The sequence below is a fragment of the Onychostruthus taczanowskii genome, unplaced genomic scaffold (assembly GCF_017590055.1).
Source record: "Onychostruthus taczanowskii isolate IOZ18803 unplaced genomic scaffold, ASM1759005v1 scaffold11, whole genome shotgun sequence".
NCBI classification, from domain to species: Eukaryota; Metazoa; Chordata; class Aves; order Passeriformes; family Passeridae; genus Onychostruthus; species Onychostruthus taczanowskii.
The window spans coordinates 9003875-9022603 of NW_024497629.1; the positions used below are offsets into that span (position 1 = coordinate 9003875).

At 48.1% G+C, this 18729-nt stretch overlaps 1 protein-coding gene across 1 annotated transcript; it reads right to left on the reverse strand.

Moving 5' to 3' along the window:
* Positions 1-1621: 1621 nt before the first annotated feature.
* KLF11 (Kruppel like factor 11) lies at positions 1622-16374 on the reverse strand. The gene is made up of 4 exons (XM_041421614.1): positions 16240-16374; positions 13798-14052; positions 6769-7762; positions 1622-4525 (listed from the first exon to the last, which is right to left on the reverse strand). Exons 1-4 carry the CDS (start codon positions 16279-16281, stop codon positions 4221-4223), a joined length of 1596 nt encoding a protein of 531 aa, XP_041277548.1. The 5' UTR covers positions 16282-16374; the 3' UTR covers positions 1622-4220.
* Positions 16375-18729: the final 2355 nt, after the last annotated feature.

Genomic DNA, 18729 nt, shown 5'->3' on the forward strand with positions numbered 1-18729 from the left:
AAGATTAGCCAGAGCTGTGGCCTCAGCTGGAGGAGCACACCAAGCGTGCAACCACCCTGCAGCACGGGCCACCTCTGCAGCATCAGAATGGATTCACTCTTCCAGTGCCCAGACCAGGAGGATCAGTGCTCACTGGTTTGCAAGACAGCTCGAGCTGCTGCTCAGCCCAGGGCTTGGCTGTACAACCACACGGTGTGTTGTGTGTAACAAGCAATGCCACTCTGACTGCAAGATAAAGCATTAAGCCAACAGACATGTTTGAGCACAAATCCATTGTCCTTCAGAAAATGATTCCTTTTCATGGATTTAGAATGGCTTCAAGACAGAAAGCTTGCCCCCAACAATGCTTGTGTCAGCAAAGGGGTAGCTGGGAAGGCTTCTTGTATGCAGGCTGTTTTCTCTCCCTGGATGAAGCTGTTCCAGACTCCAGCCCCATTAGGATTGGACTGAGTTCACCTCCTGGCTGCACGGGACAGCTCAGACCACACCTTGGGTCTAAGCAAAAGCAGAAAGATGAGCACAGACTGAAATCCATTGCCATGTTTCTTCACATAAACAAAGCCAGGGAAACAAAATAAAAATCAGCAAATCAGCAAACTCCCTGGACCACCCTCACTAGTCTTAGGGATATAATTGGATGCTCAGAAAAATCTTCCTTGAAAAATAGTAGGGACAGGTAAGACATCTTCCCCTGGGAGACAAAAGCATTGTGAAAACTGCAGAGCCCAGGGGCTGAAGTTTGTGCTGTTCTGCCATAGCACTAAACCTGCACCTCAGCTTTCCCTTCCAGTTGTTCTCCTGAGGGGGAAGCAGAACCACCCATGAGATCTCTTTTCTCCTTCCTCACACTTGCAAGAACAATGTGCTCTCCTGTGGACAAAGCCTTGAGTCACCGCTCCCAGGTCACTCCCTGAGGGCTGAGCAGCTGAGGCTGCACAGACTGAGCCACCAGCAGAAAAAGGCTGTGACAAAAAGCTGGAATCATTACACCTTCTCCCTTTCTGCTGGAAATAAACATTTCTGCAGCTCAGGAACTGGTCAGAGGGAAACAGCATAAAAATGTAGGTAGTTGCTGCTGCTGTCACCATCACTGGACACCTCCTTGCCAGCTGAGACTGAGAGATATCACCCAGCCTGCCAGAGCCATGTCCTCACCACCAGAGCAAGAACTGGGGCTAGCACAGCCACCTTTTGAGTTAAATTATTGTCTCTGCCTTATTTCCAGCACTCACTCCATGCACAGCTTGTGACACTAACAGAGCAGCACCCAGCACATCCCTTCCAGCTGCTGGAGGCCGGGCTGGAAGTGGTGTGGAGCTGTGAACTCTTGTTCCCAGAGAGCAGAGAGAAGTCCCAAGGCCTGGTGGGGGTGTGCACCTTCTATGAAAAGCATGAGATGAGTGGTGTAAAATCATAAATGAGTGAGCACTGGTCAATTTACAACAGAATCCAAAAAATCCTGCCTTTACAGCTAAGTGAATTATCAAGCCCCAAAGTCTTCCACTGGCCTAGACACACAACGTAGTCCTGAAGGACTTACATGGTTCTGGAATGGACGCCTATGAAACCTGAACATACTTTTTTTTTTTTTTTTTTTTTTTATGACTTAAAACCAGTCACATTACATACATTTTATTTAATAAAAGTTAAAAACATGTACAAAAATGCAGTTCCATTTCCGTAAAATATAGGCTCAAAATAAAAAGACTGAACAGTAGAGTTCAGGCAGTAAAGTGCAAAGACAGCAGCTATGCCAGTCATGCTTAATCCATAAATAACCCTTACACAGCAGGAAGGAACAGCCAGAGCAGACACAGCCACACTGCGGCACAGCTATTCACACACGTCCACAGGAGAACGATCTACACATCCCAGAACGGGCTGCCAGGAATTGCAGGCCAGCTACACCCAAACAAGGAGGGAGCAGATGCTTTTCCACATACATGACACACATACATGACACACTTTTAGAAGTCTGTATTCTCCAAGTCCACTGTTTCCCCCTCCATAATGCAAAAAACATGACAATTTATATATTTATGACAAGAGTTTCCAAACTGTTTTCTCAGGTGAGCACCATAAATAGTCAGTCTGTAAAAAAATGAAGTGCTAAACTGGCTACTAAACTGAGACAGGACATGCTTCCCCTGGTTAAAAGCATGCAAAAACAGCATCCAAAAGCCAGACTTCTTGTTCTAAGGGATTTCTGAGGAAAAAAATAAAACAAAACCAAAAAAGGAAGAGCAGCAACATCTCTTTGTTCACAGAAACTTGGAAAACTAGGTAGCAACAGAGAACAGCAACACCACAAGGATCCACTTCACCAGGCAAAGAGGTTCCAGCTGAGCCCTTTGGAAAGTCCAAAGCAAGGTCCACACACCGCACTGGCACGGACACTGGGGTCAGTGGGATTACAGCACGTGTCAGTCAACAGGCTGTGGGCCTCCAAGGTCAGGCACAAAAACTTCAGTACACCTAGCACAATACTCCAATTTAGTGCAGTTTGAAAACTTACTACTGTTAATTGTAACTGCAGATTTTAGTGTAAAAAATAATGACATAATCTGCTTTAACTGAAACAGATCTCTGCCAGTTTCAGGGGAGTGCCAGTTGAGGTTGGCAAGTCAGGACTTCGTAGATGAGATCCATGCTTTGCCCACACTGGGAAGCAAGACCAGGATTTCAGAACAAAGCAGTAAAAGAGAGAGTGCATTCCTAGTTATCCACAGCTGATGCATATAGGGAGAACAATCCTCCTCAGTGCTCAACTAAGCTTCAGTGCAGGAGTGGCTGAAGGGAGAAGAGTCCAGAAGGAATGAGAACTCCAGAAGTATTTCATTCGGGGGGAAGCTGTCTCCTAGCAAAACAGCTGGTGCTTTGCTGTACTGTCAGCTCTGCTACAGTACCCACACACTCCTGCTGCACCTCGGGAATGGAGCAGTCCAATTGTGCCACGGGCATTTTGTTACTCACACCATGCTATTACAGCACAGCACTCCTGCAGCCACTGGTTCCATTTCTTAATTATCATCACACTTCATGTAAAAGAAAATCCATTCAACAGGGAGAGTGTATTGTTTAATAGAAAAGGGTGATTTTATACAAAGTACTGTGGAGAAGTATAAGGCCACATGAAGAGCATCATCAAGTTGACATGGTGGCTATTTCTTAACTCAAGACACAATTAGCATTTCCTCTGGTGCATTGATACAGGTAAAAGAAAGCCTTGAACTATAAGGTGCACAAGCATCCACAATACAAAAAAAACCCTTTAATTTTTTATTTCTCCTCTACTCAAAAAAATATAAAGAGAGACCCATTAATTTTTCATGGGCTATCTTGCCATTTTCGCATTTTTCAGTTTATTTTGGTTTAGTAGGACCAAAAATAAAGCATAATTTTTAGTGTCAAAATTTCTAAACAGTGTTTGTGCTTCTACCTCCATCAGAGCAGTCTGGCTCCTCCGAACTTTGCTTCAGTGCAATGTGGACTCGAGAACGCTTCTACCGACAGCCACATCGGCTTCTACTTGCAAAGGGTATGAGTTCCTAAAATGTTGAGGATTTCAGCACTTGTATTCTCAAATAAGGTCATTCTGGTTTGGTTTAAAAATTACTGACTCACTTTGATCTTCAATCTACCTGCATAAGGAGGGTGTAAGAGCACTAGCCCATGCCAGGATCAGGATTTGCAAATGTGAAAACCAACCAATATGTTATCAAATGGTGTTTATAAAACACTCTGAATGCAATAGTTTAGGTCTACTGAAAAGGAGTTTCCAAAACTGGGTATCATCCAGCACAGCCCTACTAATGCAAGTAATTTGCCTGCATAACAAGACCAAAATGAACAAATACAAAATATATTTGGTATAGAAAATAGTACTATAAAAATTAAAAACCACCCTGTTTTACTGTCCATCAAAATATTAACAGCAAGCATTAGAACTTTTTTTAACCTATTGCCAAAGTAATTTCCAAGGAGTTCTACTTTCCTGAAGTGCTGGTGATTGCAATTGCCCAAGTACTGAAAAAAAACCAACAGAGAAGGGACGAGGAAATATGATAGATTTCTCACATAGCACTATCAACAGAGGACCTAAACTGCAGGAAACTAAAGTACACACAAACACAGGGAAAACAAAAGCCATTGCCCATTCTGCTGTTGCCATCGGAGCTCTTCCTGATCCTCAGAAAGCCTGCAGAAGGTGCTTCTTCACTCTAGCCCTGGCAGACGGGTGACGGCACGGGGATGAGCATACTCAGAGCGCTGCTGCTCTTGGGTTTCTCCGCTGTGGCAATTCTGCTGAGTTTGCCAACCTCTGTCTGCCAGCTGGGGGTCTTCTTGGTGGCCATGTGGCGGCGGGTGTGCTTTGTCAGGTGGTCGCTGCGCATGAAGCGGCGCTCGCACACCGGGCAGGAGAACTTCTTCTCGCCCGTGTGCGTCCTGCGGTGCCGCGACAGTTCATCCGAGCGGGCAAACTTCTTGTCACAGCCGTCCCAGTTGCAGCTGAAGGGTTTTTCTCCTGCAGGACACAAAGGACGCATTTGTTACTTCTGAGAAGCTGTGTTGCAGTCTTATCAAAGGACTAACTTAAAATCTGCCTTGCAGAGACCAGTGAGTCCCACAGAACTGCTCATCTGTGAAGTCAACGTAACATTAAGCTGAAGTTCTGTTCCAGAGAAAAATAATAGCTATCATTTCTACTTATTTCCTTGTATCTCTCTTTAAGTGTTCTTTAATCAAGCCTGGTTTTTCAGTTGTCCAAAATCCCAGTTTAAAGAAATAGAGCCTTCATAAAGCTGCCTTATCTGCTGACTTAACTAGAAGCAAGCCCCTGCCCCCATCCCCTGTGTCCTTATCTCTCTTACTGCAGCATGTCATTCCACAAATACTGTGGGCAAACAGGAAGCCTGGAATGGAGCCTCGGGGTCCTGCTGCTCCTGTGATCCAGTCCCACACACAAACACACACCAGTGAGCACTCCTGAGCAGAGCCTGTCCTGCCAGCCCCCCAGAGACCAGGAATGGCAGGAGTCAGCAAGGCTGCCCTCATCAGCTGCTGCTCATCCTGGGCCACTGCTGAACATCCCACCTGTCCTACAGGACAACCGCAACTCCAGCTACTGCCTGCAACTCCCACAGGGCTCCAGACAAACATCTACCACGTGGCTCAAAATTAGAGGGATGCTTTGGAGCAGAAGAGAAGGGGCCCAAACAGAAAGGAAGCCCCACAGGAGTGTTCTCACTTCAGGTATTGAGAGTAAAGTGTGTGTCTTCTGGATGTGATATGATCTAGCTAGTCAGTGTGCAGAGAAAAGGCAGAAAAAGAAAGCTGAACTACTCATCCTCCTGATCCTTAATGGGAACTGGCTAGTGAGGGGTCAGTGTGTTTCACCTGCCATTGATGTCTTAACCAAGATACAGGGACACACACAGGCTCCCTATGGATCAGCAGCCATGTGCACAAAGCGAAGCACTTGCTGATAAGTCTGTTTATCCTGGAGCACCTTGTTTAATTCAGCTTGAGCAGCCTCTCAAGCCAGGAGCTTGAGAAGCATCATTCTACCTCTGAACTATGGTTTACAAGAATTATCAGCTTCATGTAGAGGTTAAGCTCTTTTCCCAAAGGAACTGTAAGGAGCAGCCTCTCAAGCCAGGAGCAGAAGCATCATTCTACCTCTGAACTATGGTTTACAAGAATTATCAGCTTCATGTAGAGGTTAAGCTCTTTTCCCAAAGGAACTGTAAAGACAAGCTGCCAAACTAATGCAAATCCCGTCATGCAAACTGACATCCAATAAACCAGTGACTGTGGGGTAACAGCAGGTAGGGGAAAAAAGTCAAGGAAAACTAAAAATAGACAGAACTATTCTATACCAATCTCCCACTATGCCTATCCTTCAACATCAAAAAAAATCCCTGAGAACTCAAGGTTAGTTTTAGTTTAACAACATCCTGGAAGCAGAAAAAGGGTACGTAAAACACATATAGACTGTTTCCCCACTGACCCAATTTATGGAGCAAATCACTTCATATTAATGACAATTAATTTTCATTTATCTCTAAAATTCCCCTTCTGCAATGAATAAACAGTCACATTCCTGTAGAAGCTCTGCTTCCTAACACAGCAGCCCAAAATCTCAATGCATTCCCATTTAGCCTACACAAAACTCTGGGAGAACAAAAAAAAACCAACCAAAAAAAAAGCGGTTTCTGAGTTTCTATTTTCTTTTACTCAGGTAACAATTAAGAACAACTACCTGTACTGTGTTTGCTTACACCAGACCTGCCCATGCTCCAGAACAAGGGACTTGCACAATTCATTTCAATCTAGTCCAGATGGCAGGATTCCACTTAGATCTAAACACATGCACACAGATTGCAAAGCTTCACTCCCACTAAAGCCTGTGAAATTCAACTAACACTACAGGGTCAGCTGAGGTCTCAGAACAAAGTATGTCTTGTTTTGCTTGTCGGTGGAGAATGAACATTCCTTCCATCCCTGAGATGAGCGAAAGCTTCCCCATCACCTGCTTCTTTCCCACCCCCCTCCATGCAAAAAACGTGCATTTCAGCACCCCAAGGTAAGCCAGAGCCCTCTCGTACGCACCAGTGTGGGTGCGAAGGTGGGCTTTGAGGTGGGAGCTTTTGAAATAGGTTTTCTTGCACCCGGGGAAGTCGCACACGTAACCCTTTCCCACCCACCCCCATGCAAAAAACGTGCATTTCAGCACCCCAAGGTAAGCCAGAGCCCTCTCGTACGCACCAGTGTGGGTGCGAAGGTGGGCTTTGAGGTGGGAGCTTTTGAAATAGGTTTTCTTGCACCCGGGGAAGTCGCACACGTAATTCCTCCGCCTGGAGAAGTCCATCTGGGGGGCACAGGTCTGACCAGAAGCGATGAACACAGGAGCAGGGGCGAGGGGCAGTAACTTGGTGCTGCCAACAGTCACCACGGCCTGCGGGCACTGCGGCGGCTGCGCGACAGCGGGCTGCGGGAGAACCAGCATGACAGTCCCCTGAGGCACAGAAGGGCCCATGAGCACAGGCTGGGACAGCGGGGCTGTCTGCGGTAAAATAGGTTTCATGGGAGTTGAGAGTGCTGGAGCTGAAGGCTTGACATAGGCATTAATCATGCTGCTTTGTCCATTTAAAGGGATCATTTGACAGAGAACCTGGGGGCTTGAGACGGGGGCAGGTGTCACTGGGGTAGCTCTTTTTTGCAAGTCATTCTCACAATTCTTTGGTAAGTGGGTTTGTGGTGAAACAGGCCGGACTGGTAGCTGCCCTTTATTGGTCACAATATCACTGGAGTCATGTGCATAAGGCTGATGTACTGGAGAGGTTTTGCTGATTAAATCATCCGCAGCCCACGTGTCCTGTGGCAGTCTGGAATGTTTTCGGTCATCTGCTCCACACCAGTCTCTGGAAGCGCTGTAGCCTGAAGTTACCTTTGTTTTCTCTTGCGCAGCAGGAATGTGATGGTAAGCAGAACTATCACCTGTGTGACGTATGACACTCGTTGCCATGGCCCTGCAGGGCTGAGGTGCAGAGAATTCAGAGATCAGTGGCTTCTGACTGCACGGTCGGCCCACGCTGGGAACAGATGGCTGGGTTATGGGAGAGGCACCGGTCGCTGCCGTGACCGAGCAGGCAGCTGTGCTTGCCATGACAGTCCTGGGCTTGGAGTAAGTCACTTGTGAGGACAGGAGTGTAGCTGCCGACATCTCAACGAACTCAGGGCTGTGCGGAGGGGTCATGCACTGCAAAAAAAACCCACATCACTGTGGATCAGTGTCATTCCATAGCACAGTTTTCCCCTATTTTTACTCTGAAAAATAAAATTACACGCCCTCTTCCAGCATCTCACAATGTGCCTCCTAGGACAAACTGAATAAAGTATACTGCTGTGGTTTAATCCCAGATGGCAACCAAGTCCCATAAATCTCACTCATCCTCCACCCCCAGATGGATGGGAAGGAGAATCAGAAAAAGGTAAAACCTATGGGTTGAGATAAGAACAAGTTAATAATTAAAATACAGGAAAATACAATAATAAAAATATAAAAAAGGCAGATAAAAAGAGAGAGAGAAATAAAGCTCAAGAGAAACAAATGATGCACAATACAACTGCTCACCACCCACCTGGCCTGATCCCAAGCAGTGACTGGCCCCTCCTGGCCAACTCCCCCCAGTTTACACACTGAACACAATGCTCTGTGGTATGGAATATCCCTTTGGCCAGTTGGGTCAGTGGTGTCATAGCCATGCTCTCTCACAAGGCTTATCCTCACTGGCTGAGCAGGAGACACTGAGAAGTCCTTGGTTTAACTGCTGCTGAGCAGTGCTTACTCTAAAACATCAGTGTGCTATCAACATTATTCTCACCTTAAATCCCAAACACAGTACTGGGCCAGCTACTAGGATAAAAATTAACTCTATCCCAGCTGGAAACAGGACAATATCCACCCCACATTCTATGCCATTTACATCATGCCCACACTTTTCAATACATTCCAATTAACCATTGCTTTTCTTGTCTTTTGATACAGGTATCATTCCCTTAGTCTGTGGCCATCCCTCTAAAACATCTGTTGAGCTCATTCATGCATCGCTTTGGGCTCCAATTCACAGCAGTTCTTCAGGGCAGGAAAGATGGTGTGTTATGTTGGATTGCTGCCTACTGAAGTTAGTTCTCATTCCATCACTGCTGTGTTTGTCCAGTTTCATCAAAGTTTCTTCTTCATTAATCTGGGTGATTCCTAATGTAACACCCTTGATGTTGCGTGTAGCCAGCTCAGCAGTGGTGAGAAGATGTGTTACATGGCAATTAACATCACACAATCCAAATCACTGGCTGTTCTCACACAGAACCAGATCCCCTGGAACAAAACTCTGGATTTCCCTATCCTCCCACATTCCCCACCAAGTGCACCCAGCTCCTTGAGCAAAAGCAATCCCATGGATGGGTTTGTCATTGCCTGATGCAGGAACAACTCCGATTGTTTTCCCCAGAAGCTTTTTTGTGTGCACTACAGGGACTTTATCCCCTTCTACACAATGTACAAGTTTTGCTTGAGCACAGCTGGCAGATTCTCTAGTGCTGACTGCCCAGGTGGCCTTTGCTAAATGTGTATCCCATTGTTTGAAGGTCCCACCACCCACTGCTCTCAGTAACAGTCTGCTCTATCATTAAATTTTCCTGGAGAATGGCACATGATAGGGTATGTGATAAACCCACACAATGCCATGCTCTTCAAGCCAGGTGTCTGTGAGGCTGTGTTGGAAATGAGTCCCCTTGTCTGGCTCAATTCTTTCTGGGGTGCCATGTTGCCATAAGATTTGCTTTCCAAGGCTCAGGACAGTGTTCCAGGCAGTGGCATGGGGCACAGAATAGGTTTCCAGTTATCCAGTGGTTGCTTCCACCATCATAAGCACACAGGCGCTTGCCTTGGTGAGTTTGTGGGAGTCTGATAGAGTCCATCTGCCAGGTGTCCCCTTATTTGTGTTTCAGCCATTGTCCTCCACACCAAAGAAGCTTTAACTGCTCGTCCTGAATAACTGCAGTGTATGTTTCACCATTACGGATAGCCCTGAGAGTGTCCATGGTCAAGTCCACCCCTTGATCACCCCACCCCATCTACATGTTGAGTTTCTTGATAGCCTCAGATGTCATGGGCTCACCAAGCAATAAATAATTCACTCTGGTGAATCTTGCCAATCCAGATCCACCAGAGCCACTTCAATCTTAGAAGCCTGATCCACCTGTTGGCTGTTTTGATGCTCCTTGGTGGTCCAAGTCTTGGGTACATGAGCATCCACATGACATATCTTCACAACCAGGGTCTCCACCCAGGCAGCAATATCCTGCCACAAGGCAGCAGCCCAGATGGGTTTACCTCTGCTCTGCTTCCACCACTGCAACCACCAGCACAGGGCATTTGCCACCAACCATGAATCAGTACAGAGATAAAAGCACTGGCTGTTTTTCTTGTTCAGCAGTGTCTAAAGTGTTCACCTCTGCAAAGTAACTCAGCAGTTCTTCAGCAGTTTCTATAATTTTTTGTAGGATACACCATACAGCCACTTTCCATCTTCAATACTTTCCTACAATACATCAGGAATTGAACACGGCATATTGTTTCTCATTTCTTGGTAACTTATTATACAACAGTCTCTCCAGCACATGTCATCTCATCAGATGGCATGCAGGAGTCTGCCCTCTCACCAATCCCAGGAGTCTCAGAAGTAATCACAATGACGGAGGTTTCCTGTTTGAGGACCCAGTGTGACCAGCAAGACCCACTTATTCCACACAGCTACGTGGTGTGTAGGAGACCCATCCTTTGCACATCCAGCCTAGCGCCAGGAATCGGGATGCCAGGGGGAGCTGTGCTCCAGTACCAATCACTCCCAAAGCAGCTGGAACCTCTTTGTAAGCTGCCAGTATCTCTTTTACAGCTGGAATACAGTGGGCTTCAGATCCTCTGACTCCAAAACCCTAGAGGTTGACCCAATTCTTCCCTGTGCTTTCTACCAGAGGTTCCAGGTAGGGCCATTTTCTTTGTCTGCAGTGTAGAGCACATTTTTTGTATCTCGTCCTGCCTGGACTGGTCCAAGGGCTGGGGCAGAGTTAATTTTCTGCATGAATTGTTTAGTTTGTTCAAAGGCTTGTTGTTCAGGGCCCCATTTGAAATCATTCTTCTTCTGGGTCACTTGACAGAGAAGGCTGACAATCAGACTGTAATTTGGAACATGCACTCTCCAAAAACCCACAATGCCTAAGAAAGCTTGTGTTTTTCTTACTAGTTGGTAGAAATGTAGCTGTTATTTTGCTAATCAAATCCACTGGGATCTGATGACATCCACCTTGCTATTTTATTCTTAAAAACTGGATCTGCTATGCAGGCTCCTGGACCTTACTTTGTTTCATGGCAGCTTTCAGAGAGATTTGGACTATCTTCTTCCCTTTCTCAAAAACTTCTGCTGCTGTATTGCCCAGAATGGTACCATCAATGTATTGCAAGTGTTCTGGAACTGGATCAGTCCATGGCCAATGGTTCAATTTTCTGCCATGTGGGTTGGGCACACTGACTTCATCTGGATCTGTGGGTGACTGTGCCTTGCTCATGTAATAAAAATCCCTCTCTGGTACAGCTAATTCCCTCAGGTACCAGGTATCTCTCTCCGTGGTAGCCCACCTGCCTGGGTGACATTACGTCTTTCCTGAAGAGGTAATTACATTTCCTTCACACTTGACCAAGTTGCCTCCACAGGCTGAAGATTTGTGACATTCTTCCAATCACTTCATCAATGCTCTCTTCCCTAGGAAGTCATCCCAACTGCCTGGTTTCCCCATCTCCTAATTCCAGGCTACTAGCCCCACTGGAACAGCCATGTGACAGTGTGCACACCTGGACAGCAGCTGAAACCTTTTCACATATCCCACAGATCCCTCAGGGACAGGGACTGAGTGGCTACCTCTTGTTCTGTCTCTTCCTCCATTCAGTTTTTGTGATGGCCCTGCTTCATCCTCCTTCACTAAATAAGCTGACTTTGGTGTCCATTTCTTCTTGTGTACAAGGACAACTGATAATGGCACAAGCTCATCCTCTGGCTCAGCTGCACCATCCCTTGCTGGGGTCTGAGCAGCCACAAACCCTAAACAAGACCTGAACCACATTCCCAGTTCCTGGTCATTCACGGACCATGGTTTCAGCATCCCAAGGATATTCAAAATTTCCAAAATTCCCATGCCTGGAGAAGAAGGGGAAGATTGTGTGTGTCTTCTACACAGGTTGGCTCTCCGAGGCAAAAAGGCAAACAGTGTCACTACTAGCAGTTTCTAATAGCTGGCTCCCCAAGTACAGAGGTGATGACAGAGGGGCTGATAGCATGAAAAAAACAGGTTCATTTCAAGGGTAGCAGTTCTGTGCTATCACATAACCCAGTGTTACAAAGTACAATAAAATGATAACCTTAGCCCAGCCTCCAGAGATGATACCCTAACACCAGGGGGAACATACACAAGAAGTAAATTGTTACATAACACAACAACTCTGAGAGCAAATAATTCAACACTGTGATCAACAACTAATAAACTAGTAAGATGAATCCTGATAACAAATTTGTTTCAGCACGGTCTGGTCAGATCTGTCATGGAGGAGAATCAGAAAGATAAAACTCATGTGTTGACATCAGAACAAGATAATAATTGAAATAAAGTAAAATATAGTAAAAGCAATTGTAATTATTATTACAGGGAGATACCAAAATGAGAGAGAGAGAGCAATAAAACCCAAGATAAACAAGTGATGCACAGTACCATTGCTCACCACCCACTAACCAATGCCCAGGTCCTTCCCACCACCACTGGTCATCCCAGTTTTTATGCTGGGCATGACACTCTGTGGTATGGAATAGCCTCCTGGCCAGTCTGGATCACCTGCCCTGGCCATGCTACTTCCCAGCTTCCTGTGCACCTCCTCACTGGTGGGAACCTGAACAGTCCTTGACCTGGGGTAAGCACTGCTCAGCAACAACTAGAACATCAGTATGTTACCAGCATTATTCTCATTCTAAATCACAAACACAGCACTGTGCCAGCTCTAGGAAGAAAATTAACTCGATCCTAGCCAACACCAGGACACTACATTGCCTTATCTCATGGCCATTCTGATTAAGATCAAAACTGTATTAATAAAAGGAAGGCAATGAGGCAGCTGTAAACCTGCACAAAACACTGCAAGTATATTCACTGCACCACAAAAAAGTCTTTCATTCCTTTCTCTTCAGCAATGGGCACAGCTGTAAGAGGCTATGAGCAGAATAAACAGAGTAACAATAGATAGCAATACTCCACTTTTCTAGTTCAAGCTCCCAGCAAGCCCTAGATCTTTTCTCAATCATTACCTCAACGTCTCATGGCTACCTTCTAGATAAAGACAAATGAAACTGCTCTGTCCCTTCTTATTCAACCATTTCTCTCTATGCTGTCTTCCTGCATCACCTCTTCCTCCCCCTTTCCCACTGAAAGGTATCTCCTGTGCTGCTCAAGAGACAGTGTCAGCACTGAGCAGCAGGAGATATTATGGCAGCTGCTTGTCAGGCTGCTCTTATCTCAGCCTCTTTCCTTTATTATTCCCCTTTTTCCTGGCAACTGCATGCTAGAAACCTACTGGTTGAAATGGGCCTTAACCATCTAAAACCCTAATGGCACCAAGCCCTTTTTTAATACCTACTTTTGTTGCAACATAAATTGAAACAAAAGAAAAAAAATTTGGATTCAACCAACATTAGTCAGCTGGAGTAGACCAATGTCTGGAGAAATAACAGACTACATGTACAAACACATAGTACAGAAACTAATTAAATTGCCTATTTCATAATGGCAACGTGTACTTTCTCTTACAATGACCAGTGAAGCACAACATCGTCAAGGGCCTTTTTTCATACAGCGCTTGCAAATATGCTGATGCCAAATCACCAAGGCTCACTCTGCCATTCTTACTCAAAGTGCCCCAAGAAACCTACAACAGCCATCTCGACATCCCTGTCAAATCCAATAACCTGTCAGCACGGGCTTTCACACCTAAATTTAACAAAAGCCTCTACATTTGCTATACCAGAGACAGCAAAAAAACAAACTCCACATGCCCCCCTCACAACTCTGTGCACAGCACAGGCTGTGACAAAGGGACACCTGAGCAAGCCTGTCTTTTCCAGCCAAGTTAAAGCATTGCAGGGATGTGACATCCACGTGCTGGGTGTATTTATTTTGTGTTCATGCTTTTCTTACCAGTGTCGACAGATAGTCCTTTGGTAATTCAGCCGTAGTCTCGGCGTGCATTGTGAAATCCCCAGAATCCGAGAAGGGCGTGAGGGGCCTTATCTTTAATATGTCACCTTTCTGTGATCTTTGACCCCAGGAGCTCATACAAACAAGGGCTTCAACAGCTTCAATGTCGTTCTGCTCCAAGGTGCTGCAGGTGGACCTTTCACTGTCATGACGCTGCCGTTCGCGGATAGACTCATAGATGTCCACAATGTCAACCTGAGTGTAATTGGATTACTGGCTATTAGGACAAGTCAGAATACAGAACAGACACCACCCACTCACTGTCTGCTCACAGTGAAGGTCAAATGAAACAGATCCCATGCCCACGGCAAGACTTTTACCAAAAAAAAAAAAAAAAAAAAAGGAAGACATGTGATTTTCCAGGAAAAGAACAGATATGTGTGTGGCTCACATTTCCAAGCTTTCCTGGATGACACTGCTCTGAACAAACACATCCCATGCTTGCATACAAGCATAAAAGAGGAAAATCCTGACTTTGAACCTTGTTTAGAGAAGGCTGTTTCCTGAATCCAAAAGACTATTCAGCACTAATCTCATTCTGGAAACATTTAGAAGATAAATTTCAGCTGTCAGTAAGATGCTTTAAGGCATGATCACTGACTTGGAGTACTGCACATCAGAGAAGATTCTTAATCTTATTTTTAAGAGGGAAGCCATGATGGGGAAAAGATGGAAGGAAAATAGTTTTCAAAGTACGGTGGGAACTGTTTGCACTGTACTTCAGAAAGGCCTGATGCTACATAGGTGCTAGGTATCTAAAACTCACTCTGAGTAAAACAAAGACAAATGTAATCATACTGATTTGTTTCCAATTGCAAGCATCACAGAATATCGTGTGTGCATGTGTACACATGCAAAACACCTGACTTCTCTGTACAAGGATATCCAAACTTCACAAAGCTCTCACAGTACTTGGCAGTGGCTCCAAAAGCTATGCTGGCCTGATGGGCTATTACTCACGTGCCAGCTCAGTCTCAACTAGGCATCCAGGCTCCTCCAGTCTTTAGACACACCAACTAACCTGAAGGCTGAGACTCAGAAGTGTGGACCAAGCCTCTTGAGCCTACTGCTGTTACACAGAGGTTTATGTACTGCAGGAAAAAGGTTTAACTCTAAAGGCAACAGCACACCACTAGCATGGCCTCAAGTCCTAGAAGGAATTCTGCTCACTGGGTGACAGCACGTACTGTAAGTCAATGGGTTTTGTTACTGAGTTAAGTAATGTGGGATGATCCTTATTTAACAGTGTCACAAAGATGCAAGCTGTGTTTACACTCTAGGGATGTGCAGGCAAACATGCTAAGCGTAATGGATCAAAAATATTGGTACTGCACTCACAGAGGACTTTCACCTAAAACATGAGGTACCAGGCACGGAGATGTCATGATCTGGAGGCTGGAAGGGGCAAAAGCAATTAATACGTTGGAGAGAGACTTCTAAGAATTTCCACTGAAAAACAGTGAGAGGAAAAGGCGATGTGTGCCTGCAGGGCTGGACCTCAATCGCCTGTCACACGGGGCCACGCCAGGCGAGGCTCTGCACTGAGCAGACAGTCTGCCAGTGTTCCTCCAAGTGTGCCTGCAGGTAGCCAAGCCCACAGGCTTATTTTTTCCAGCCCTACGTTTCAGGAGAGCAGCTTTCCCTAAAGAAACATAAATAAATGTGCCTCGCTTCCTCAAAAAACACCCCGAAATCCAAAAAAAAAAGACCTCACAAAAAAAGCTCTTTCTGCAGACGAGCGCTGCAGCGCGGGCTCCCCGGCTGCTGCCAGGGAAATGGCCAACCGCGCCGGGCGCCTGTCCTCACATCACCCCGCCGGCAACTGCGTGCGCGGGGCGCCGGCAGGATGGGGACGGGCAGGGCGGGCCGCCGGCGGGAAGGATGGGGCACGGGCAGGGAGCGTGGTGGGCGGGCACGGAGGTGCGGGCAGCGCGGGCAGCGGGCGGGCAGCGCCGTGCGGGCAGCGCTTCCCCCCGTCCGCAGGGACCCCCAGCCGCTCCCCGCCCCACGGCGGCTGCCCGCGGCCGGGCGGTGCCATCGAAAGGAGGATGGCGCGAAAGGAAGGAGGGAGGAGGAGGAGGAGAAGGGGGCGGAGGGCAGCTCCCACCCTGCCGCCCCCCCGCACGGTCGCTGAGGGAGGGCCGCCCCCCTTCCCTGCAGGTGACCGGAGCGACACCCCTTTCTGAGGGCCCTGCCCTGGCACAGCCGCCCCGTACCCGCTGCCCAACCAAGCCGCTCCCCGCCGGGCGAGTAGCGGTCCCTGCCGAGGCGGCGGCGGTCCCCGCGCTCTGCCCGCCACCGAGCACGTGCCCGGGCTGCACTGGCGCTGCCTATCCCCACCGGCCCCGCTTCCCTCCCTCCCTCCGCGCGCCCGGTGCTCACCGCGGGCGCATCTCCCATGTCCGAGCAGGGCGAGCCGTGCATGGCGCGGCTCGGGCGGGCGGCGTTGGCAGCGGTGCGCCCGGGCAGCGGCGGCAGCGGCGAGAGCGGCAGCGGCGCGCACACAGCGGCGGGAGCGGCACCCGGCAGCGCCCCCTCCCCCCGGCCCCGCCCGCCAGGAGAGGCGCGGCCGCGCGCTGGGGGGGGGCGCTCCGAGCGCAGCCTGCGCCAAACAGCGCGGGGGAGACGGCCCCGGCCAATCAGCGCCCGCCGCGGCCCGCGCCCGGCCAATGAGCGACGGCGGGCGGCGTGATCGCGGCGTGCCGGCGGGAAGGGCGGCGCAACCGCCGCCCGCGTGCGCGGGGAGCGCGCCGCTCCCCCGGCAATTCCCGGCAATTCCCGGCAATTCCCGCCGCCAGCTGTCCCGTTGGGGGCAAGCGCCCCTGGGCCAGCAGCTTCCCGGCACCCGCCGCCAGTTTTGCCGTCCAGGTCCTGCCTGCCGCATACGATGGGGAAGGGGTCGGGTGCATTGCTTTGCCTGATTAAGGATTTGGGATCACAAAGAGCTCTAAACCCCCTCCCAAAGTCCATGGAGGCTCAGTGTTATGGATCACTGGATCCGTCGGTTTTGGAAGGCCTCTCCTGGGCCAGCCCAGAATGTAGCTCTTAAAAGCCTTCAAGTCACAACATAAATTCGATTAAAAAATGTGTGTTCTTCGGTTTTTCCTGTCCCCAGCCCTTGTTTTCATTTTCCAGTGGCAGCCGAGGTGTGCTGGCCCTGTGACTCCCAGCAGGATTTGTGGTTGCACCGCGCAGCACCAAGAGCACAGCTAGGGCCGCTCTGCATCTGGGATGGGACAGGAAGGACCTGGATCCCAGGAAGGGTCAGACCTGTGTCCCCAGGGACAGGACAGATGTGGGTCCTGCAGGCCTCCAATGGATTGTGCTTTGCCAGCACAACCCCAGTGCACTCTGCCCCTTCTCTTATGCCTCCTTGACACAGAATGAGGACAGCAAAAAACATTTTAACCTGCTGAATTATCTCTATTTGTACCTTCCCTGGTTTCTCAAGACATTACATCCTCAAGTGTCCCCCCAGAGAATCATCTTGAATCTCTGGGCACCTTTTGCTCTCAGCTTCATTTCGCCGCTGGAGTTTATTTTTTCCATTCCAGCTGTTCCAAATCCCCGTCCCTCCCTGCTGTCCACGCAGTTTCTAAAGCTTCAGCGCACTGCGCTCATCCCTGCTCTCCATTACTGCACCTTTCAGCTTTCCCAGCACCAGCCCATCCCAGCCCATCACACAGCAAGCTAAAAGGGTCTCTTTGTGCAGTGTGTAGGTCACCAGCAGCTTTCTCTCCGTATTTGCTTGAGACTTTCTGTGCTGGAGCCCTGGCCTCTGCCCTGGGATGGTAAGGAAAATGCTGATAATTCAAACTGCAAATCCAGTTCTAACATTAAAGAATTTTGATTGCAGAAGGGAATCACTTGTGTGACAGAGAATGAAAAAAGTTTGTGAAAATGCCATGGGTGACTATAAGCACAGTTGAGGCGGCACAGTGGGGACACAGGGCCAGTGCCTCTCAATTGCATGGATCCTTTTCAAGAAAAACCTTTAGGGAATTGTAAAACTAGGAAAATACTGTTCTGTTTTGCATGTTTTCCAGTTCTGCTGTAGCTGGGAAGTGACTTGTGTTTTTCTCCTTGCTGCCTGTTGTAACACATGCAGTTCCTGCTCAAAGCACAGCCTTAGTCACTGACAGCAGAGACTTTTAGCTGAGTAATAGCATCTGAAGGCAGCACAGAGCCTCGCCAGGGAAGAAGCAGTCACAGGGAAGTAGAGTGGAATCATTTCTCCTGACTCCCAACAGGGTGTTTCCCATGTCACACACCACAGACTCTGCCTACATGTTCCAAGTTCCCCAGGAGTCCCCGCTACAGCTCGTGGATGCAAGACCAGTTAAAAGAAGTGATGTTACAGGTCTGTACTCCGACTTGTGCCACAGGGAAAATGGGCTTGATTATGTTTGCCTTGCTGAGCTAAAAATGGCAACTAAAGTTTTTAAAATAAATCCATGGAACTCTCACCAAAGTCACCTAGTTTGCCTTTCTCTGCTGCTGCCAGCTGAGGCAACATTAGATGAGGAAGGAGCACCTTCATCCTCACGTCGAATATCAGGGTCTGAACCCCACAGAGCCTGAGCCCCCAGCCCTGGCAGCCTTAGAGCTTCTCCCTCTCTCCCGACTCTTACTTCTCCCTGCTTTCTTTCCTTTCCCAAGGCTGCATCGAGGTGAATAATAAAGCAGTTAACATTATCCTGCTTCTTTGTACTTGTGCCTACACCCACTGATTTCCCCATGGGTTTCGCCCAGCAGCACAGCTTCCCGAGCAGCGCACGAGCGAGATCCTTGGGATGATCCATGCTGGCTGCAGTTTCCCTCCTTGGAGGTACCAGCCTGGAACAAAGCCCAGGTATCCCAGTACTCCATTCC